General features: G+C 34.0%; 1 protein-coding gene across 4 annotated transcripts; it reads left to right on the top strand.

Annotated features, from left to right (window-relative positions):
* The first annotated feature begins 7,441 nt into the window (after positions 1 to 7,441).
* LOC111375622 (shaggy-related protein kinase kappa) lies at positions 7,442 to 18,924 on the top strand. Of its 4 annotated transcripts, none has more exons than XM_022998474.1 (14): positions 7,442 to 7,816; positions 10,255 to 10,538; positions 11,182 to 11,274; positions 11,371 to 11,430; positions 11,519 to 11,668; positions 14,058 to 14,180; positions 15,224 to 15,298; positions 15,930 to 15,986; positions 16,057 to 16,197; positions 16,286 to 16,336; positions 16,856 to 16,951; positions 17,589 to 17,672; positions 17,762 to 17,864; positions 18,408 to 18,924. In XM_022998474.1, exons 2-14 carry the CDS (start codon positions 10,392 to 10,394, stop codon positions 18,494 to 18,496), a joined length of 1,269 nt encoding a protein of 422 aa, XP_022854242.1. In that variant the 5' UTR covers positions 7,442 to 7,816; positions 10,255 to 10,391; the 3' UTR covers positions 18,497 to 18,924. The 4 variants fall into 4 exon arrangements, with proteins under 4 accessions (XP_022854242.1, XP_022854244.1, XP_022854240.1 ...); XM_022998475.1 differs by lacking the exons at positions 14,058 to 14,180; positions 15,224 to 15,298; positions 15,930 to 15,986; positions 16,057 to 16,197; positions 16,286 to 16,336 and adding exons at positions 7,887 to 8,006; positions 12,835 to 12,909; positions 13,541 to 13,597; positions 13,668 to 13,808; positions 13,897 to 13,947 and having other exon boundaries at positions 7,483 to 7,816; positions 11,519 to 11,791; XM_022998476.1 differs by lacking the exons at positions 14,058 to 14,180; positions 15,224 to 15,298; positions 15,930 to 15,986; positions 16,057 to 16,197; positions 16,286 to 16,336 and adding exons at positions 12,835 to 12,909; positions 13,541 to 13,597; positions 13,668 to 13,808; positions 13,897 to 13,947 and having other exon boundaries at positions 11,519 to 11,791; positions 18,417 to 18,924.
* The last annotated feature ends 4,859 nt before the right edge of the window (positions 18,925 to 23,783 follow it).

The raw sequence follows: 23,783 nt of genomic DNA, 5'->3' as shown, positions 1-23,783 counted from the left end.
CCCCCTCAGCCCCCTGTCCTCGAGTCGGTCCCCGAGGTGGGCACTACGGTTGTATAAAATAGTACTACTTGTACATAAGAGATTACATAATAGTTTACATATAATTGAATTCTTTTTGGGGGGTTTTTGAAGGTGTTTTTTTTTTTTTTTTTTTTTTTTTTTTTAAATTAAAGCTCGAGCTTGAGCCGGCGAGCCACACGTGCTCGCTCTGGCTTGATATGGAATCTCAAAATGGGCTTGGCCCGAGCCTCGAGCCAAATCAGCTCGGACTTTTTTCGGACTGAGCCATGGGCGGCTCTAGTCGGCGAGACCCAAATGACATCCCTAGACAACAAGTGACGGAAAAGCAATTATCAATCCATCTCAGAGGCTCGACAGCAGCGAGAATAATAATGGTGCATTGGGGTGAAGACACCGCTGGCTAAGGACTACCATAGCAAGGTCGACACTGGGCTGTCTTATCCACATGAATATTATTTGTGTCCCCAAGCATGGAGCAAAATCGGGAGCGGCGTTTGGCCTTCAACTTCAACTTCCCCCAGCCCCACCGTCACCTACTGCCGCTCTAAAATTCATCCATCTACCTATGTTTATTTTTGTGTATTTGCTTTCCAATCACACCCATTTAGCATTTTTATCTTTTGTTTGTCCGAACAGCTTTATTTTGTGTACTAGTCTTGAATTTGTAAATTTGATTTGGGATGATTTTTGGGTTCTTTAATGCGGATTTTTGTTTATTTACTTTTCAGATTGGGGATATTTTGTGGGTTTTGAATGAGGAGAGCGAGTATGTTATACCTTGAGAAGTGAAGTTTTGTGTGGGTGATGGTGGGTTGGGGGGAAGTTGAAGATCTACTGTTTTTATTTTTTTACTTCTATTTTTAAATGTAGTAAATGGAAAGTCAATGTTTTGAAAAACCAACCCGATCATCAACTCGGAAAAGAGGTTAAGGGTCAAAAGGTTCAATCGGGTTGAATCGGGATAGAACCGAATGCAATAAGTACATAAAAATACTATGAAAACAATAATTTTTTTCATAAAAATTCAAATAATTTGTTAATTAGATTCATTATTTTATAATTTGTCAACATTTTTGTTATGTCATTATCCCACATTGGAAGTTTATAAAATCATTGGAGAGAACTGCATCTATAAAATGTATTATCTCACATTAGAAGTTTATAAAATCCTTTGAGATAAATGCATCTATACAAGGAGCATCTTATCTAATATTTCTTTATGGGTCTTTGAATTGTTGTTTATGAGGCTCATTCATGAAGTTAAAATTTTTTAAATTAAAAAAAAAAAGAGAGAGACACAAAATCGGGACCGGTTCATCGATTTACGGTTAAACGGCCAATTCAATGATTTTTAAGCGGTTAACAGGGCATGATTGACTCAATTTTGGAACCAGTTCCCAATTTTACTGGTTGAACTGACGGTGCCGGGCCGATTTTAATAACATGGCGGAAAGTTACTATTTTGTCCTTTTAAAAAATATTAAAAATATGGTCAAAATCAAATTTTTTAGTCAGCTAACAGAAATTTGGATGAAAATCGTATAAAAGAACTTTCGCTGCAACATTTCAAAAGATTTGGAGTGACCATTGCAACAAATTAAAGGTTTGGAAAAAATCTGCTAATGTTTTAAAAGTTTGGGACCTTTGCTGTAATTATCCCAATTTTTTAACTACATATCCTCCATCAAAATATTATTTCAAAATACATTTTGAACAAAAAAAAGGGCTCAAACATGCTCTAAAACTTCTCTCCAATGAGACTAGGGTCTGTTCAGTAGTAATTTTGAGAATTGATTTTTTAACCATTGGGAAAAAAGTGGGGGTCACATGTGAGAGAAGAAGTAAAAAATTATGGTTGGAATAGTGAAATAACGATCAAAAAATCAATTTTTTGGAGGTGAAAAATCACTCCCAAACAGGGTCTCAGGGGTCCTTAGAAGTAAATACTTTTAAATTATTGTCTTTAGAAGTAATTTCTTAATCTCGATAACTCTTTTAATGGCTTGCCAAAAATGTTATTAGAGACTTGGGATTTGAATTTACTCTGACAATGCTGATGTTGGTGTGGATGCCTGTAGAACGAGCTATCGATGGCTTGATGTGCTAAATTTGTTTATTTTCTTGTGTTAGATTGTTTCTAGCAAAATGTTGTTTGTGCTTATATTTTCAGCATCAGTCGCATAGAAAACCTGACCATGACCATATTAGCAATAAATTGAATCACTGGATCGTATTAATTGCAATTGGATTTTTTGTCCATTTATATAATTAATTTTGAAAAACAACAATGTTTTTTGTTATTTTGGGACCGGTCCTAATTAGTACGAAGTGTCTAGGTTAGTTGTAGAAATTATTAAACAATTCATAGTATATATGATTTTAGTTACTTGGTATTCTTTATTTTATTTATTAAGTTGTCTTAAATAATTAAAATAGTGTTCTTGTTTGACCCCCATAAATTTTCATTCCATTAAATTTTATTTTTCTCTCTCCTATTTTCAATAATATAATCTTTAATAAAATAATATTATACGTAAATCGAAATTTTTTTTTTTTTCAACCACTCATTTTTCAAAAAAAATACTATTTCACCCATTAATTTTTCTACAAAATGGGGGCCAAACGGGGCAGTGTTAGAAGTTTCAAAATTATTTTTTTAGAACTTTGGAAAATCACACAACTGAAATTTAATTCCAAAGTCCTATTCTACAATGTATTGCCACGTGTAAGTAAATTTCCAACAACTAATGTGGGACCACGTGGCTTGTACACCTTAAATTCTGGAAGAAATCGACAGATGCGTTTGAGATGGCCCTACCTTGACCATCGGAATTATGTGCTTACAAAGTCGTATCAACATTCAACCTTATTGGCCACTGTTCGTTTGACAACTATATTTTTTAAATTCTTCTTTTACATACTTATTTTCACATGGAAAAACCCTTGTCGAGCAGGCGATAGGGCTCTCAGGAATAACCCATTTTTAATTATACTTTCATATAACAAAATATTTTGTACATAAATTTAATTTATTTTCTTACTTTTTAATAACACATTTTCCTAAAAATAACTATTTAAAACGCGGGCTTAGCTGTTTTAGTTGGTTTTTCATTATTGTTGAAAAAAAGGTTTTGTTCATCTTTGTATTTAAGAATCATACTACACTTATAGGTTTTTTCCATAGATAAACACATGACGAAAATGAATTAGAAGTTGGGGAAAAAATAGATCCAATCAAGCAGTACTTGTAAAAAATTTGTAAACTAAAAGCTTGTACGTATGACTTTTTCTATATTTAATTTGAGAAGTGATTGGTGTACAAGTAGAACACCTACCGACAATTTACATGGTAGAGTGTGTGGGAGGGTTTTTTTGACATTTTTTAAACATGCAGGGCTCACACCTTTGTGAGATATCTGTAAATTTTCTGTAGAAAATTTTTCTGTACACAAATCATTTTTCATTTAATTTGAGTTGATAAATCTTGTTTTTATCCATTAGATAACTTAAATATTTTTATTCATAGTTATCCATATCTTGAGTTCATAGTTCAAACTTCATATTTTACATGTTTAAAATTTCAATTTTGTTTTAGTTTAAAGCCATCACTTTATGCTCATTATAATTTTTTTGATAAAAAATGAGCTTTGAAATAGTGATTTTTTTTTTTGAAAATATATAGTTAAAAAGTAGGGAAAATTTTGGATTTAAGTACAAAATATTTTATTGCATGAATGTGTGGTTTAAAATGAATTTAAAAAAAATAATAATTTGAAGAATGATAAACAAATAAGGACTAAATATCACGTGAGCGAAGCTGGCTAATTGCGACAAGTTTACGTCACTGAATTGAATTGTTGTCTCGATATACATCTCTTCTATCATATATACAACTTGTTTGAGAGTGATTTTTTTGCCCAAAAAATTAATTTTTTGACCGTTATTTCATTATTTCAGCCGTAATATTTGACTTTTTCTCTAATAGTTGAACCCCACTTTTCTCCCAACGATAAAAAAATCAATTCTCAAAATCACTCCTAAACAGACTCATAGTAAACTCGAAAAATGTCGGAAAAAGCAAAAATAAAAAATGAATACTATAGACTAAAATGTTTGTTGTGGTAAATGCAGACTTTTCTCATTTTTTGTTTTGAAAATATTTTTATTTTATCCTCATTTTATTTTATTTGACGAATAATATATCAGGATATTTTATATTCCTTTCGTCCCATAAACATATATTTGCCTTTTCTTTTTTTAAAATATGCTCCAAATTATAACTCGTTTTTTTTTTCCAAAGTATAATTGATTGTTTAATTTTATATCACTAATTAATGTGTCTTGTTACTCAATAAATATGAACTACTTATGATGTGTCTTGTTATCAATACATTTGAACAACTCAACCACCATTTTATATATTTCTATGCACTGTTGACCAAATTATATATTGTAGTTTTTATTATGTAAATTTTACATAATCAAACAAGAATAAAATCAAATAAAATATATCACATCCACTAATATTTATCTTCATCAAACACCTTTAAACTTTTTATATTCTTTTAGACTATACATTGAACTAAAAAATGTAAACTTATTTGGATCTTGCAAAATGTACATCAAACTTTACATAGTATCACGTGTCATTCTATCATTTGCTAATTTAAAATACAGTCAACCTTTTCAATCTTTCCACTTCACATAAAATTAATTCATTATATACCGTTTTTATGTTCAAAATATTTCATGTTATAAATTAATAAAAGAATAAATAAGTAATGAATAAGAGGCAATTCACCATTCTGATGTGCAACATTCGGACCCTTGGAATGCCTACGAAAATGCTAATGCCATACCATAATCGAGTTATTTAAAATTGATCGGGTGAAGATTATTTTGGTTTTTATTAAATATTTTCATTTAGATTTATATTATAAAAGAATTTTAAAAAGTTGCTTAGTTTTTTGTCAAAAAGAGGGATAATCCCATTTGTGTAAGCTATGCTAAAACTCTCAATAGTATTTTAAAGTGGGTAGGTATATTAATTTTTCAAAATGGTTATAGGATGGATATATAAAAATGATGTGAATATATAGTGTTTAAATATGAGTTTGATAAGGATAACGTTGTAAATTAATATGGATGTATATATTACTTTTTAAAATTTTAATAGGATAAATTTAGATTGGGATAAATTTATAAAAACGATTGATGAAAATAGCGACTCTTTTAAAAATCTACGAATGATCTAATAATCAGAGATTAAATAGTGAAATGTGAAAAAGGGGTGAAAATCTAAGGAAATTGGTGCAAACGATTCCAAACTCTTGGCTCAATTGCATTATTAGTTCAAATCCTTTAAATTTAGTGCAAATGGTCCTAAACAATTATTATTATTTGCGAAAATGATCATTTTAGACGGAATTCACCTGATAAAAACCATTAGTTATATCCATACAATTCAATTTCCCTTATTTTGTTTTTCATTTCGAGGGACAGTTTCATCAAATGGCTTTCTCCACTCAAAACGTTAAAAACTACAAGAGAGCAAAAATAAAATGAAGTTCAATCTTCTTCCACCCAACCATCATCGCCACACACAATAAACTGCCATCATTGATACTAATCTTCTCTCTTCCAAATAGGAAATGGTTGTCAAAATTTTTTAGAACAATACTTGGCAAAAAATCATTGATTTTGGACTAAATATGAGCAGAAAATGCACCATACAGGTGCTGTAACACGTGTACAGTGTATTGGTGTCTCCAAAACCCTTATCTGCACACATTGACACATAATTTTCACTTTACAACATTTATCTTATTTTTGTGTTGCAGTCTTTAATGGTTCACCCATATCAAATTTTATTCAGTTTCGAAAAAAATGGAATTTGTAGTATGATGATCTTTACTTTTGATCAGTATAGAATTAGATACTCTCCCATCCAAACTATAAAGCTTCAATTTTTACCCCATTTTGCGTGTTGAATGGTTGTAAATATTTGCCCAAATTGAATTTTCTTAAGTTGCCAGTGTAAAGTTGTTCATTTCTTGGGTTTCTAATGAGTTTTCTGAGTTTTTTCTTGCTAATTTGTCATAATTTGGTGAAGAATCATTGTAGTGGAGAACATGATTTTTTTCTTCAACATAATTATTAGGAACTCAATTTGAAGTTAATTGTGTAAGAGCTGCGTGATGTGGCAAGATTGTACTAGTTACATAAAATGACTTTCTTGATTTTTAGATGAGAGTTTTTTTGTTTTTTGTTTTTGTTTTGTTCTTTTTTCGCGTGGGTGTAGAAAGTCATTTTACAAGACTGCTCTTAAAATAAGGGTAACTGTATATTGCACTTATTGCCTTTTGGATGAATTCCATTCAAAGGACCAATTGCCCCAAAGGTTTGGGAGCTTTTACGCCTCATCTCAAACTTGGGGAAAAAAAAATGATATTTAAGCAAAAGTTTGAGGTCATCTACGTCAATTTTCCAAAATCTAATGGAGACTTATTTGCATTTCAAATAACTATATAATGCAAATGATTGTAGTGAGTTCAATGTGTTATAAATAATAAAATTTGTTATTTACTTAATAATAAAATAAAATAAAAAAGTTGTTCGATATATGTATTTAGGAATAAGCCATTTGTACAATGAATTTGTGCAACATGCTTGACAATGATGTAGGTGTCAAAAAAATGTTGATGGAAAAAATAAAGTATTTTTCAAACCATCCAATAATAACCTGCCACGTAACATGTTGTAAAAATCACTGTATAACAAGCATAATTCATGTATTTAATGGACAGTGTGTTTATTATTTCAAAAGTTCCTCCATTTAATACGGTATTCTTGGAATTTTTCGTTATCTGATCGTACTCCTAAAAATGTGAAATTTGTTGTATAATGCTATATACTATTAAAAAATGTCGAGTGTTGTACACTCTTTTTGATAGCTCACTCACAATCGTGAATCCCACTTCTTGCATGTGAGAGAATTGTTAATCATGATATTAAAATTGCAATACTTGTAGCATTCTTCTACAGTACTAATGGTACAAAAGATATTAATCAAATAAAAATAAATTTATATGATCCATATAACTTTAATTTAGGGCTTGTTTGGTAAAACTTAAAAGTCAATTAAAATTAATTTTTAGACTGTTATTTCATTATTTCAATCGTCATTTTTACATTCTTCTCTTATAAACAGAATTCACTTTATCTCTAAAGATAAAAAACAATTAATTATCAAAATTCCTACTATACCAACAATTAGCCCATGTTTGGTTCTCATTTTTTTCCCATTAAAATGAAAAATATGACCGTTATATATTATATCAAACTATCAAATTTAAATTTATATCTCTTGTATAGAGTTCGTAATGATTATATTTTCATCCTCTTTTAAAAATGAGAAACAAATGGGAGTTCAAATTTGTACTTATTGACACAGTATCGCAGTGTCAGTGTGTATTGAAATTCGCACGCAAATTTCTTACTCAATCCATACATATCACTTTACACAGATGAATTTAGCGATAGAGAGAGAACCAAGGAAAAAGTGATGCGAAAAAGTCTAAAATAAGAAAAGGGGAAAAGAGTGAAGTTGTAATCAATACCAACAGTGCTCCATCTTTGATTCTGATCTCATCTTGTATATTTTTTTTGCGTTTTCCTTCAAAATCTCCAATTTTGGAAGGCTTGAATTAAAATAATATTTGCAATTTTTGTTGGGAGTTGAAGGGTTCGGCAAATGCTTGGAATTTGCTTCGGACTGGGAGAAAACTTAATCCAGGTGAGTAAATATGCGTTATTTTCTATGGAATTTGAAACTTGAAATAATTTGATGTTCTTTTTACTGATAGTTTTTGATTTGCAATTGGAGTCATTTCGATGAAGCTAAAGAAGAGGGAAACTACATTAACTTGCCAGTGCGATTGTGTAGATTAATTAGAGGAGTGTAGGACTTAGATCTAATTGATCAGGTAAATTGTTTTTTTGGAAGCAGACGGCAAATTATCTAATGATCTAATGCTAAATCTGTCACGATCTTCTCAGTATATTTTTGGCTACTAAAATAGTTTGGGAGGAGGAATTATGAATTGTACTCAAATTCTGGTTCGATTTGTGGTCCTTTGATGTGTTAGAAGTTTCAAAGACTGGAAAATTCACTAGATCATTTTGGGATTTCAGCTTCAGCTTTAAACAAAGTAATAAAGCACATTTGGTACTAATTGAGTATTGCTAAGAGCTCGATTTACCCCTGCGCCTTTCTTTTAATTGCCTAAACTTTCTGGGCTTTTTTAATAGCGTCTGACTTATTTAAGGTTATCTTCCGAGTTGCTTTAATAAAAACACAACTCTGAAAACCAGAAAGCAACTTATTGAAATTTATAGAAGAGAACAAGTGAAACCAGACTTGCCCTGCCTCTTACAAGTTAAATGCCCCTCAAGTGAAGTTGCACTTTCTTTTTTTGAAGTAGGGGATTATTATCTTTTAATGTTTTGACATTTCTAAAGACAAAGTAGAATCTTAATTTTATTGAGATCTTATATTATTTATGGAGTTCTACATGTTTTGATTTTTTTCCTTCAATGATTTTATTGAAGCTTACAACTTAAAGTGCCTCAAGCTTACACATAGGCTGACAGAGACAAAATGCCTCCAAATCCAGTTCAGCCTTTTTAAATACTGAAAAGCTTGAATCTAATTGTCAGGATTGTATTTTGTCTTTTCAAGCACTTGTATAGTTGCATTGGATAAGTATCTTGTTACTCATTTTCAATTATAAAGCCAAGCAAAATGCTACATAGTCAAAATCAATTAAAAGGCCATTATGGACTAGACACAAAGGGATCAATCTCGGGCTTAGCAATCCTTACATAATTTTCACAAATATCCAGTAATACCAACCAAAAGAGAAAGGGTTAATAACCCAAATGGTCAATGAACTTTGCAAAAAGTTTTCAAAGGATTACTGAACTTTAAAAATCACCTAAGTCATCCCTGAACTTTGCAAAAGGTTTCCACGGGATCATTGAATTTTAAAAATCAATTCATTCATCACTAAACTTTGCAAAAGATTTTCATTGGGTCACTGAACTTTGTAAAAAGTTTCCTAGGGGCATGAGAAACTTTTTGTAAGGTTTAGTGATGAGTGAGATGATTTTTAAAGTTCATTGACCTCATGTAAACTTTTTGCAAAGTTGAGTGACCCCGTGAAAATATTTTATAAAGTTCAGTGATAATTTGGGTGATTTTTAAAGTTCAGTGACCCCGTGAAAACTTTTTGCAAAGTTCATTGACCATTTGGGTTATCAACTCAAAGAGAAATCTATGTGAATTGTCTACAGTGTTTCATATCATAGCTTTGAATTCATCCTATTTTTATGTAAATAATCTGGAGAATGCTGCATGTGATAGAAATGTAATGTTACCAACAACCATCCTTTAAGAAGATATAATGCAGTTTTACTTTCAAATTGACAAGCACGAGAGAAACTTTGGCTAGAATAGATTTTGCTCCTTGAAACAAAAAAACATGCATCCCTATTTACTATTTAATGTAATTGGACTTGGAGGCTTGTATTCTATTTTCCAGATTGTATTATTTCTTTGCAAAAGCACTTGTATAGCGTAACTGTCTTGTTTATGTGGTAGCATAACAAAGATAAAAGCATGGAGCTTTGATAAGATTTATATAACTATATGGAGAATTAAGAATTTCATAACATAGTGTGTTGTAATATCAATGTCACCCTACCATTTACATTTGTTGCTTGCAGAAATGGAAAAATTGTTCAAGTGATTATGTATTTTTCCCACTTCCCAGCATATGTGTCAGTGTCGATATTTACAGTATTTTATGGGTCTTTTTCCATCTAATTGACTCTTCGGAAATATTTCGTGGCGTGATCAAAAGGCCCTATAAACCAACTTGGTCTGCCAATCTATCTGCTTGTTGTTGCTATTGTTGCTTTACATGAATTAGAAAAATATATATTAAAGATCTCTTTCTATTTCGCCTAGTGGATCTATTCTACACAATACTTCTATCCTGGGAACTAGAGTTGGTCTTTGATGTATGGAGTAGAAAATAAGTTTTTACTTTCTGCTGTTTGTGTTACTTGCAACAATTTTGACGAAAGGCAAAACAAAACTTATTGGCCTTCTCTTATTCCTACCTGGCCCAGTCTTTGGCAACGTTGACAAGGATTTTGTTAATATGTTAGGTAAAGAGGAGTAGGAATGGAAAGCCGCATAAAAAACTACTATCCTGCTGAGAAGAGAACTTATGGATAGGAAGATAGCTGAACAATCATCCTGAAAGGGGCAGATACAAGTACATTAATACTCATCAGACTCACTAATGGCATCTTCTGGCCTAGGACATGGAGGAGCTGGCAGTTCAAGATCATCTAATGGTTTCAAGGGATCATCTAGTTCAGTTGATTGGCTTGGAAAGGAGATGCTAGAAATGAGATTGAGGGACAGATTGGACCCTGATGATGATAGGGTAAGCTTTGCAGTGGTTATCAATCTATCCCCTCATGATTTATTACCTCTTTTGTAGTCGCTAAGTAGCTATTGTTACGACTGGTTTCTTTGCTAATCCAAGCATTTTAGTCTTGTGATGAGTAAATTATAATTTATCTTACCACCCCTATCACCAAGAAGCGTATCCTTGTTCTTAGTACATTCAAAGGATCAACTATGAAAATTTTTGCGGCTACTTCGTTCAGTTTATTGCTACTGGAAGATCTAAAGTAGCTAGGCCCTTAACAATTACGACAGGCCATGTTTGTTTTGGTTTATTCCTATCTTCTGACATGCTTTTTTGAGATCTCATCACTCTTATGAACATCAGTTTCTTTAGGAAGCTTATCACAACTACCTAAGCTGTCCTGATTTTATCCTCGATTGAAACTACCTTCACTTAATGGCGTGTGTTGTTATTTTTTATTTTATCCATTTTAGTATGAATGTCAGATATGTATCCATCTCAACACCATCTGTCCAACTATATTAACATTTCAACTTATGGACATTTTGTCATTTTACCACCCAACACTCGCACATTATTTCACATAGAATGCCTAGTTTATGATGAACTTGTTGTACTTAATTCACTTACCAAAAAAGCATCTTTCGTGATGCAGGACAGTGAACCTGATATAATTGATGGTGTGGGTGCTGAAACAGGACATGTCATTAGGACCAATACTGGTGGCCGAAATGGTCAACCCAAGCAGGTCGGTGGTTGCTAATTTGCAGAATCACAACTTCAGATGGTGTGCATGATCTTCTATTTTAATTTATGTTGCTCTGAATTTTATTTGGGTTGACAGGCTGTCAGTTACATAGCAGAACATGTTGTTGGAACTGGTTCCTTTGGAGTAGTTGTGCAAGTAAGTACTGATGGCACTGATTTGAGTTTTAAGTATATGGTTTGTGCATTGTTTTATGTTGTTTAGTGATTCAAACTGTTTACAACAGGCAAAATGCCAAGAGACTGGAGAAATTGTTGCTATCAAGAAGGTTCTTCAAGACAAACGCTACAAGAATAGGGAGTTGCAGATTATGCAAATGTTGGACCACCCTAACATTGTGGCCCTAAAGCATTCTTTTTTTTCAACAACAGACAAGGAAGAACTGTATCTGAATCTTGTTCTTGAATACGTTCCTGACACTGTTAATCGTATTGCAAGGCAATACAGCAGGATGAACCAGCGAATGCCATTGATATATGTCAAACTTTATACTTATCAGGCATGCACTTTTTGATTGTTTATTCAATGTTATTTTATTTAGTTATAAATCTGCATATACTTTTGTTGCTATCTATGCATTATGTCTTTCCTTGTTCGCATTTCTTCCACTAATTAAATGCCTTGATGTGTTAAGTACCCTGAGCTGTAGAATCCCTCTATTCTGTGTATGGGTGTGCACGCACTCACACGATTGGCTAGAGGGTGACAGATTTGATATTTAGGATCTAATATTAGTGAATCTCATCAATTCTCTGACACAGTGGTCAGCACGTGATTTTATTATATTAATTTCTCATCCAGAGGTTTTTAAGCCGAAGTTGAGTTTGTTGCACGGCGCAGTTTTGTTTCCCTTGATTATTCTGGCTGCAAATTTTTGACATTCTATGTTAATGTTTTAACTACTGGCATGATTTATATACATCCTTATTTTTAATGTCTACTTCAGTAAAACTACTTTCACATCTAAATGAGCTGTTTGTGATTGGCTTTTATTCACATATTTCATTTTCACTTCTGTCTCCACTTAAGGTGGAGTAAATTTTACTCCATTTATGATTTTGGTTACTAAAAGTTAGAAGAATATCGCATACTTAAGCATTTAAACTAACAATTGTTTCGTATCTGGATTTTTTGTGCTTTTTTGATACATTTATCAGTGAAAATTGTAAATGGATGCCAGGGCAATCCAAAAACCACAATTTTACATGTTTATGTATTATCATAGAAGAAATTGTTGATTAGTTATTGAGCATGCTAATATGAATGTTAAATAAGTTCCTGGACTCTGGAAGAACGGGTCTCACATCCTTATGTTCCTTTTTAACTCTCTTATTCCCATCTCCTACCCTGTTTATTTAAAAGTATCCTGATAAAATGAGATGTTGCTCTGGAATATCTTACTATAGGTATAATCCTTTTAGCTGGGTGGACTAGATATTTACTGGAAATATTATATTTTGAGAAAATTTTGATCTGATTGTACTATATTAGTTTTCCACCATTCTATTAGCATTTCATTTGTCCACCTTTCTCTGGGTGCAGATATGCAGGGCACTTGCTTATATACATAATTATATTGGTATTTGTCACCGCGACATCAAGCCTCAGAATTTACTTGTAAGATATTGCCATATCACCAATGTATTTAATTTTAGATTAATCCTGCATCCGAGTCAAAAATTTCACGAAATGTGATGTTAGTTTAATTTTTGGGTCTTTAGCGGTCAATGTCTGCTGTAGCCCAAGCACCTCGTGCAATTTCCTTCTGAACAGAAACCATGTAATGCCGAGCACGCGCGCACACACACACACTAATCATGAGAACTTTGAGGGGAGTCCCATTATTTGATTCCTGTAACAATAAATTTCATATGCACCTGACATATGGAATTAAGAAAACAGCCAAACAGCTATATCATTGAGGATTATCATGTGGAATAGTGCAATAGATACAAGCTACTTTCACACTAAAATATCTTCACTTCAGTTGCCTATTTACAATATTAGAGTGACACTTGAGGTGATTGAGACTTATCTACTTGTTTTTGTTTTTATTTTCTGGTTATTTCAATCAAATATGTCTGGGAAGTGCGCAATAGGATCCGTTTGGACTTGAGTAAGGGCAGAAAGAGTGGTGACCAGTTGTCCTCCTGAATAGTCAGATTATAAAATTGACGTGGATTGTCTTTGCTTTTTTACCATTTCATTTAAACTTCTAATTGGCTAAATACTATTAGTTAACTTCCAGGTGAATTCACACACTCATCAGCTGAAGATATGTGACTTTGGAAGTGCTAAAGTTTTGGTAAGTCTCTGTGGAATGAGTTATTAGTGTTATGGTTTGCTTCTGCTTACTTGTTTGTTGGTATCATTAGGTGAAAGGAGAACCAAACGTGTCCTATATCTGTTCAAGATATTATCGTGCTCCTGAGCTCATATTTGGTGCCACTGAATATACAACTGCAATAGATATATGGTCAACTGGTTGTGTAATGGCTGAGTTACTTCTTGGACAGGTGGTTTAAAGATCTGAATTTTTCAATTTACTTTTTAAAATTTACACCTATTTGTTTAATTTTAATTTATCTCTATGTTCTTATGCAGCCCTTGTTTCCCGGAGAGAGTGGAGTTGATCAACTCGTTGAAATTATAAAGGTGGTGCCTCTGGTTCCACATGTTAGCTTATGATCTCATAAATGAGTATTTTAGTGGTGACTATGGTGAATCACTAAAAGTTTGAGTCTGATATTGCATATCCTGACAAGGAAGAACTGTATCTGAATCTTGTTCTTGAATACGTTCCTGACACTGTTAATCGTATTGCAAGGCAATACAGCAGGATGAACCAGCGAATGCCATTGATATATGTCAAACTTTATACTTATCAGGCATGCACTTTTTGATTGTTTATTCAATGTTATTTTATTTAGTTATAAATCTGCATATACTTTTGTTGCTATCTATGCATTATGTCTTTCCTTGTTCGCATTTCTTCCACTAATTAAATGCCTTGATGTGTTAAGTACCCTGAGCTGTAGAATCCCTCTATTCTGTGTATGGGTGTGCACGCACTCACACGATTGGCTAGAGGGTGACAGATTTGATATTTAGGATCTAATATTAGTGAATCTCATCAATTCTCTGACACAGTGGTCAGCACGTGATTTTATTATATTAATTTCTCATCCAGAGGTTTTTAAGCCGAAGTTGAGTTTGTTGCACGGCGCAGTTTTGTTTCCCTTGATTATTCTGGCTGCAAATTTTTGACATTCTATGTTAATGTTTTAACTACTGGCATGATTTATTTACATCCTTATTTTTAATGTCTACTTCAGTAAAACTACTTTCACATCTAAATGAGCTGTTTGTGATTGGCTTTTATTCACATATTTCATTTTCACTTCTGTCTCCACTTAAGGTGGAGTAAATTTTACTCCATTTATGATTTTGGTTACTAAAAGTTAGAAGAATATCGCATACTTAAGCATTTAAACTAACAATTGTTTCGTATCTGGATTTTTTGTGCTTTTTTGATACATTTATCAGTGAAAATTGTAAATGGATGCCAGGGCAATCCAAAAACCACAATTTTACATGTTTATGTATTATCATAGAAGAAATTGTTGATTAGTTATTGAGCATGCTAATATGAATGTTAAATAAGTTCCTGGACTCTGGAAGAACGGGTCTCACATCCTTATGTTCCTTTTTAACTCTCTTATTCCCATCTCCTACCCTGTTTATTTAAAAGTATCCTGATAAAATGAGATGTTGCTCTGGAATATCTTACTATAGGTATAATCCTTTTAGCTGGGTGGACTAGATATTTACTGGAAATATTATATTTTGAGAAAATTTTGATCTGATTGTACTATATTAGTTTTCCACCATTCTATTAGCATTTCATTTGTCCACCTTTCTCTGGGTGCAGATATGCAGGGCACTTGCTTATATACATAATTATATTGGTATTTGTCACCGCGACATCAAGCCTCAGAATTTACTTGTAAGATATTGCCATATCACCAATGTATTTAATTTTAGATTAATCCTGCATCCGAGTCAAAAATTTCACGAAATGTGATGTTAGTTTAATTTTTGGGTCTTTAGCGGTCAATGTCTGCTGTAGCCCAAGCACCTCGTGCAATTTCCTTCTGAACAGAAACCATGTAATGCCGAGCACGCGCGCACACACACACACTAATCATGAGAACTTTGAGGGGAGTCCCATTATTTGATTCCTGTAACAATAAATTTCATATGCACCTGACATATGGAATTAAGAAAACAGCCAAACAGCTATATCATTGAGGATTATCATGTGGAATAGTGCAATAGATACAAGCTACTTTCACACTAAAATATCTTCACTTCAGTTGCCTATTTACAATATTAGAGTGACACTTGAGGTGATTGAGACTTATCTACTTGTTTTTGTTTTTATTTTCTGGTTATTTCAATCAAATATGTCTGGGAAGTGCGCAATAGGATCCGTTTGGACTTGAGTAAGGGCAGAAAGAGTGGTGACCAGTTGTCCTCCTGAATAGTCAGATTATAAAATTGACGTGGATTGTCTTTGCTTTTTTACCATTTCATTTAAACTTCTAATTGGCTAAATACTATTAGTTAACTTCCAGGTGAATTCACACACTCATCAGCTGAAGATATGTGACTTTGGAAGTGCTAAAGTTTTGGTAAGTCTCTGTGGAATGAGTTATTAGTGTTATGGTTTGCTTCTGCTTACTTGTTTGTTGGTATCATTAGGTGAAAGGAGAACCAAACGTGTCCTATATCTGTTCAAGATATTATCGTGCTCCTGAGCTCATATTTGGTGCCACTGAATATACAACTGCAATAGATATATGGTCAACTGGTTGTGTAATGGCTGAGTTACTTCTTGGACAGGTGGTTTAAAGATCTGAATTTTTCAATTTACTTTTTAAAATTTACACCTATTTGTTTAATTTTAATTTATCTCTATGTTCTTATGCAGCCCTTGTTTCCTGGAGAGAGTGGAGTTGATCAACTCGTTGAAATTATAAAGGTGGTGCCTCTGGTTCCACATGTTAGCTTATGATCTCATAAATGAGTATTTTAGTGGTGACTATGGTGAATCACTAAAAGTTTGAGTCTGATATTGCATATCCTGCAATTGAGGCATGTGATTATTAGATCAAATATAAATAGTTAATTTCTAAGTTCCAACAGTCTCCGTATAAAGTAGACTAATGGTGCAGTAGAAAATAAACTCCAAAAACATGTTCTGGATGGAAATAAAAATCTACATGGAATATCTGTAGTATGAGAAACAGAGAAAGTAATGTTGTTTTTGTTTTTTTTCTTGTCATCAGTAGCAATAATTTTGCTTGATTTCTAGTTATTGGTTGAGATGTTTAAGAATAAAAGCAATTTTGGCATAACACCCATCCTCAGTATTATGGGGCTTAAAAATCTTGCTCCACTGCCTTTGCCAGTGTAACTTCTCCTTTGAAATCTTTAAGTACTGGTTAAGAATTTTATGAAGGTCACACGATTTTCAATGACCTTTTAAATTGTATTTCAGGTTCTGGGAACGCCTACCAGAGAGGAGATTAAATGCATGAATCCTAACTACACTGAATTCAAGTTTCCACAGATAAAACCCCATCCTTGGCACAAGGTTTGTTCAATCACCATTCGTGGTCCCCATTAAACTTGAGAGCTGTCAAATAGCTCAAGACAGTGAGATGGATATATATGGCATTCGTCTTCTGAGTTACCGTGAAAGCTTGACTTGTAATTCTTGATTGTTTGACACTTATATGCACTATCTTAGATTAGTTTAGACATTGATGTTGGTTAGATACAATGCACAGAAGGCCAATATGATGCCCATCTTCTACCTAATGAAGCCATTAATGTGGCATCCAAATCTGATGCCTAGGAATTGATTATTATTCTTTTGTTCTGGGCCATCAGTTAGAATTTGAGAACCACCAGTTCCACGTTGACAAGAATCTTTGTGAAATTACTGCCCTGGATGTCTCTGGTAACATTTAAAATCAGCAATTCAAGTGAGCTTGCCAGCTTAAAAATATACTTTGTATTTTTGAACTTGTGGAATCTAAAACTTCCCAGAATTTATTACTGGAGATTTATATTTTCTCCACTTTGCTTGCTTGAGTTTAGTGTCATCCTATGCTGTTAAGGTGTTGACATATTTTTTATTTTAGTCGTTAGTTGCAGGTGCATGTTTTCTTGGTCAGCATCTCAATATCTGTTCCACAATATGACTGTATCCTTGATTAATATTTCAGGTATTCCAGAAGTGTCTGCCTGCAGAAGCAGTTGACCTGGTTTGTCGTTTTTTTCAGTACTCACCAAATCTTAGATGCACTGCTGTAAGTTAATCTTTCATTAGCAACTGAGGAAATATACAATTTTGAAATTTCTTCCCAAAAAAATCATCATCTGTATGTTGGTATTGCAGTTGGAAGCTTGTGTTCACCCTTTCTTTGATGAACTGAGGGACCCAAACACCCGCCTTCCTAATGGTCGCCCTCTTCCTCCACTCTTTAATTTTAAATCTCAAGGTAAATTTAACTCAATTTTATGCAATATATGGCATATTATTGATATGGTTGTCCGATTCGCCACACCTTGATTATTATATCGGGCCTTCAAAATTTTCAAAGCAATACTCACCTTGTTGAGCTGCCTCTTATGTGAGGCTAATTTGTCTCTCGGTGGCACCTTATTGAATTCGGATTTTTGGGGCAATTTGGTCATTACTCAGTTAATTGCACGCTTCCTTGATTTTTCATTTTCTTATTCTGCTTGGCAAAACATCCAACTCGCTAGCCAGTGGCTCATCTGGAAATTCTTGTACCTTTATGATGCTATGTTAGGTAGGGAGGTTTAGATGAGGACTCGACAATATTTTTGGAGAAAAAATAAACTAAAATCTCGTTTATTATATTGTGCAGTCCTATTTCTGTGTGTTGTAGCACTAGATAGGACTTCAAGGTATAAAAAACAAGATTTTAACTTCTTTTTTCTTCTCTGGTACTGTCCACGGTACTATTTGTTGCCATTGTTGTTGTACTTGCTTCACATGACGTTTTATTCATGGACAGAGCTTTCAGGTATTCCACGTGATATAGTCCATCGCCTCATTCCAGAGCATGCTCGAAAGCAAAACTTGTTCATGGCTTTCCACTCTTAGTGACCATGTGAAATTTCAACACCGCCTGTTCATTCTGCACTCTTTAGGGATGGCCAACAAATGTGCATTACCTATGGCTGTGTCTGTTGAAGTTTCCATGACTACTTTTGAGATGAGTTCGTATATATGCATTCTGTGATAGTATGGTTGAGGTTTACTATCAATCACGCGTAACTTCTTGTATCTTTATGCAATGGATCGTGGGATGCTAACTCCAGAACCATGAAAATTCGGAATGCTTTTACATCAGTTTTCTATATTACCATGTAGATGTTTTTTGGTATTGGTTGAAGGATTTTCCCTTGTGGATTATGTTGAGATGATGTGATATTATTTGTTTCTTGTTTTCTTCATAATTACTATAGATTGTAATAGAAGTAATTTCTTCAAATGCATCTTTCAATAAAAACTGAGAAAAGAAGAACGAAGGATGTACAATAGATTATAATAGTAGTTCCTTAGTTTTGAGCACAATTGAAGAAGAAAATATTGTACAAAACATACAAATTGTGAAATAACACTTTTTCTTTATGAGTAATTAGTACATAACGCCCTTATTTTTTTACTGTTATTGTTAAAAACGTCATTAGCTTTTATTTTTTAATATTTTTACCCTTATTTCCACATTTCATTGCTCAAAAGTTTCTTTTCATCTATTTTTTCAGTTAAAAGTTGTGAAATGACGAATGTATCATTTTATTTAAATAAAATGAAGAAAAAGAAAACAAAAGAATTAATTGCAATCATAGTTCCTTTTTTTAGTCTTAAATAAATTATTAAAAGGATAATTAAAGCATAATGTTTCTAACTTTAACTATTATTGTGAAAAAATGTCTAAACTATTTTTATTTTTTGGCATTTTCATACTTAATTATAGTTTTAATTGCATAAATTATCATTTCTATCCATTTTCATCAAATTTCTCAATAAAAATTATGAAATACAGTCTCCTAATTAGATTAAAAAAAAAAATTAATTTATAATTTTTAAATAATTTATTTGAGACTCAATTTTGTTTTGTAAAAAAATTAATTTCTAATCTTTTAATAATAATTATTTGGAACTCGTTTACACTTTTAAAAAAATGGGGACTATGTTCGCAATTAGTTCTTTATCTTTTTTATTTAAATAGGAAGGTATATTTATCATTTTCTAGTTTTTTATTGAGAAAATTGAATGAAAATAGATCGAAATGACGGTTTGCACAATCAAAGGTGTAATTAATGATGAAAATGTCAAAAAAGAAACGTATGGACTTTTTCACAATAATAGTGAAATGTAAGGACATTATGTGTTAATTAATTTTTTAATAATTTATTTGAGACTCATTTGTACTTTTTAAAAAAAATTAGGACTATGATTTCAATTAGTTCTTTTTATTTCATTTAAATAGATTGTTATATTAGTTATTCTTAATTTTAATTGAGAAAATAGATGAAAATGACTTTTTGAGTAAATAAGGTGAAAATGTCAAAAAATGAAAGACAATAATATTTTTCACAATAAAAGTGAAAGAGAAGGACGTCATGTTCTAATTACCATTTTCTTTATCCATAACTAGTTTTCTGCCCATGCAATGCATGGGTTGCACTATTTTGGAAGTGTTGTTAGTGTGCTCAATGTTATATGAATTTAACAATTCAAAGAAAACAAAGTTGTGTAAAGTCGATAAGTTTATTCTAGTTGGTTCGTGCTTTGAATTTTGTAGTTCGTATGGTTGCAATGCTATATTATTGGCAAATGCAATGAAATAAAGTTATAAATAGAACATTTCTTGTACATTACAATAAATAATAATATGAATATAACTATTGTGTTTGCTTTATTTATCTATTACAAGTGTGTAGACTTGAAAGCGCAAAATTTAATAGATTGCAGAAATGTGCTTCACCAAAAGTACACAATTTCATATATACTGATAGTAAATGTACAAGAAGGATACAGTGGCAGATCACAATGTTTACATTCTAAAGGATAAAGAAGAAAGAAAAAACCCAAAGCAACCTCTCAACCTCTTAATCTCAAAAGTAGTAAGTTATTGTAAGTAGAGTAGTAGCTAGGAATTCTTCATTAAGGAACTACACACAAGCATTCTTACTTGACTGCCAACTACTACAAAAGTAACGTAGATGATTTCCATTCATTTTTTCCCAGGGTGGAGACATTGGTCTGGTTGTCAGTTTCATAGTCTTCGCCAGCCTTCTTTTTTAGTTTTGAGTATGATTCAATAATTTCATCTAACATTTGGAAGAGAGACTTTTTTTTTGCAATTGGAGTAGTCATTTCTTTTGTGTTTGTGTAGACTTTAGTGGTGGGGTTGTGCATGTTCTCTTTGCCTTTTGTGTCTTTCTTGTCTAAACTTTCTTTTATTTCAATTGGATTGCTCACATCAATTATAAGTTAGATCGTGGATCTTGGTTGGGAATACATGTAGCCTCATATTGTTAGTTTACATGTCAAATTGTAGGTATCAAGTTTGACCGCCTAGCCTGCTATACATTTATTAATTGACAGAGCCGCTGCTACTTGGACAAGATAAGACATTTGCACTCTATGATGGGTGTCCCATCCATCATTCAAAGAGGATTCTTGTGTGAGATCAGATCTCTGGGGAGAAGCGATGCCAGTTGTCCTGGGCTTTGGCTTAGGTATAATGAGCCTCGGTATGAAGAGCCTCGGTTATGTACACCACCTCGATTACTGCACTTTGGCATATGGAATCTGGGCCACGTCATAGGAGCTGTTTGCTGGTGTTGGTCAATCTTCATTGGCTTAGGGGCTTCGGCTGAGATGCCACGTAGTTCGACATGGGGGGCTATGGGCACAGTGGGTCGGCCAAGTGTATCGACACGTAACAATAGTCCTCCAAGTCCAAATATAGTCATTTATGTCATGGTTGGAGTTAAAAATGTATTGTCGCGTTAATTTGGTGAAGGTATGATGAAGGAGCAGAGGCGGTGAGTGAATTGAACCTGCCGAGGCTTGTGAAGATGTGGCTGAATTGTAATGAGGAGCCGAGGCGATGAGTGAATCGAACTTGTTGAGGCTTGTGAAGATGTGGCTGAGTTGTAATAAGGAATCGAGGCGGTGAGTGAATCGAACTTGCTGAGACTTGTGAAGATGTGGCTGAATTATGATCAGGAATTGAGGCGGTGAGTAAATCGAATTTACCGATGCTTGTGAAGATGTGGTTGAATTGTGACTAGGAGCTAACGCAGTGAGTGAATCGAACCTGCCGAGGTTTGTGAAGATGTGGCTGAATTGTCGAGGCTTGTTTGTAGTAATTGTCTTCGATAGGCGTGCCAATGATTTTATATTTTGCGCATGTTTTTGAGAAAAGGCAGCCGAACCGTTATGGCTCCTGAGGCACGTACGGCTACTGCATTAATTGTGTAATGATGGCCACAACTGGAGCTTTTAGAAGGTGACGCGTTTGGAGAAGCTCGTGGGAGGCACGTTTGAATCTGAGCCATTAACCTCAAAGATGATTTGAATTCTAAGCTTCGAATTAGATCAGAAAATGAAAGGTTGAGATTTATTGGGCCTCAATCCAATGGCTGGGATTCATCTTAGCTATGTATAAAAGGCCAAGAACCCCCATTTTGAACGCTTCTTCATTTGATTTCTCTCATTTTCCTCTGAATTTTCGACGTCCAGACTCTCTCTTAGATTCCATCTTTCGGCGTGTCTGAGTTCGCCGTCCTTTAGTCACCCCTGTAGTTATTCCATTTTTCATTCAGAACTTGTGATTTTGTGTTTCTCGATTTAAATGGCATCTAGTTTTGGTTGGGAGTTAGTCACCATTGCTAGGTTGGGGGTTAAGGAAATGCTTAGCGAGGATTCCGAGGCTGGGCACATCGCTATGGTCGAGGAGCCTATATATTATGAGCAAGATTGAGGGGCCTGTAGAATAGCTTCAAATATGACCTCGAAGAGACTGGGTGAAATTAGGGAGAAGTATTGTGTCCCCAACTATAAAGAAATGATAGTCCTCGAGGCCGACGAGCGTGCCTATTTTCCAAGGCTCGGATGTGTAGTAGTGAGTGAATACTTGTTTAAGGCAGGTATGCGTCTTCCTCTGCATCCCTTCTTCAGAGCTGTGCTGAAGAACTTTATGATGTCACCGACTCAGGTTCTACCAAATGGGCGGAGCCAGCTTGTTGGGTCATAATTGCTATGGAAGGGACATGCCTCTTTCAACCTCAAGTCTTAGGTGAAGATGAGTCGAAGGGGTGATACTACATCACTCCTTGGAGGGTTACACACTTTTCGTGGTGAGGCTACCTTCTTCCATCAAAGGATGGAAAAAGTCGTGATTCTGGGTGAAAGGCAGGTGGCAGGTACTGGAGGGGGACACAGTCTTGGCTTGCACAATACCGACCCAGTACTACGAAACTCGTGGGTGCCCCAGCTTAAGTTGTAGTTTGCTTTCTGCCAAGATTTTCACAATTTTTGTCTAACCATTGTTGGTTGTTCTATATATTGTAGTACAAGGTTCGAGCTCAGCAAGGAGGAGTTCGAGGTGATAGAAGATATATACAAGTGACCTCTAAAGTTTCGTCACTTCAACCACCTTATTAACTCTTGTCGATATTTTCTTGATTTCAAATTGATGGCCTCTAAGGGTAAGAAAAAGTGCTAACACTTGTGAAATTTTATTTGATTGATGTCCAGTGCTGACCTGTTGTTTACCTTTTGCAGATAAGCTTAAGAGGGAGAACCCCGTCCTAGACATGGCCTCTATCTTGAGGGCCACCTCTACTGTAGGGACGAGTCCTTTGAAGTCGAGCTCCAATGCAGTAAAAGAGGTCAGAGGCAAGTTGGAACACCTTTCCAAAGAGAGCACCTCTAAGGGGTTGGAGGAGGAAGCCCCTCGGAAGGAGAGGACCAAGGAGCCTCGGGAAAAGGAGAAGGTTCCCGAGGATTCCCAAAAGAAAAGGAAGCTGGTCCATGTTACCAGTTCCTCGAGGAAATTTGTGACCTCAGTGTCCCATTCCAGCAGGGATGTCCCTCCTCAATCGAAGCTACTGGACTTTGCCATAAAGGCTATAAACATTGAAATGGTGAGGAAAGTTGAGGTCGAGAAGGCCAAAGAAAAAAACTGCAAGGAGGGTAGCGGAGAAGGTGAAGCAGGAGCGTGCCAGGACTCAGGAGAAGTCCCCCAGTTTCCTGGCGGGACGTAAAGAGGAGCTGGCGCCAGCTTTGTTAGAGGCACTGCCAGTGAATATTTGAAGTACGACAGAAAGTTTTTACAAATTCTGGACGGACCGGTGGCAGCTCTATGCCT

Source organism: Olea europaea, unplaced genomic scaffold (assembly GCF_002742605.1).
Source record: "Olea europaea var. sylvestris unplaced genomic scaffold, O_europaea_v1 scaffold1391, whole genome shotgun sequence".
Taxonomy (NCBI): domain Eukaryota; kingdom Viridiplantae; phylum Streptophyta; class Magnoliopsida; order Lamiales; family Oleaceae; genus Olea; species Olea europaea.
This window is presented reverse-complemented; position numbering and strand designations above follow the sequence as displayed.

Coding starts and splice junctions, on each gene's coding strand:
- LOC111375622 (XM_022998474.1), top strand. CDS start 10,392: ATGGCATCTTCTGGCCTAGGACATGGAGGAGCTGGCAGTTCAAGATCA. Junction 16,198..16,285: donor CTGAGTTACTTCTTGGACAG/GTGGTTTAAAGA, acceptor GTTCTTATGCAG/CCCTTGTTTCCTGGAGAGAG. Junction 16,952..17,588: donor AACCCCATCCTTGGCACAAG/GTTTGTTCAATC, acceptor TTAATATTTCAG/GTATTCCAGAAGTGTCTGCC.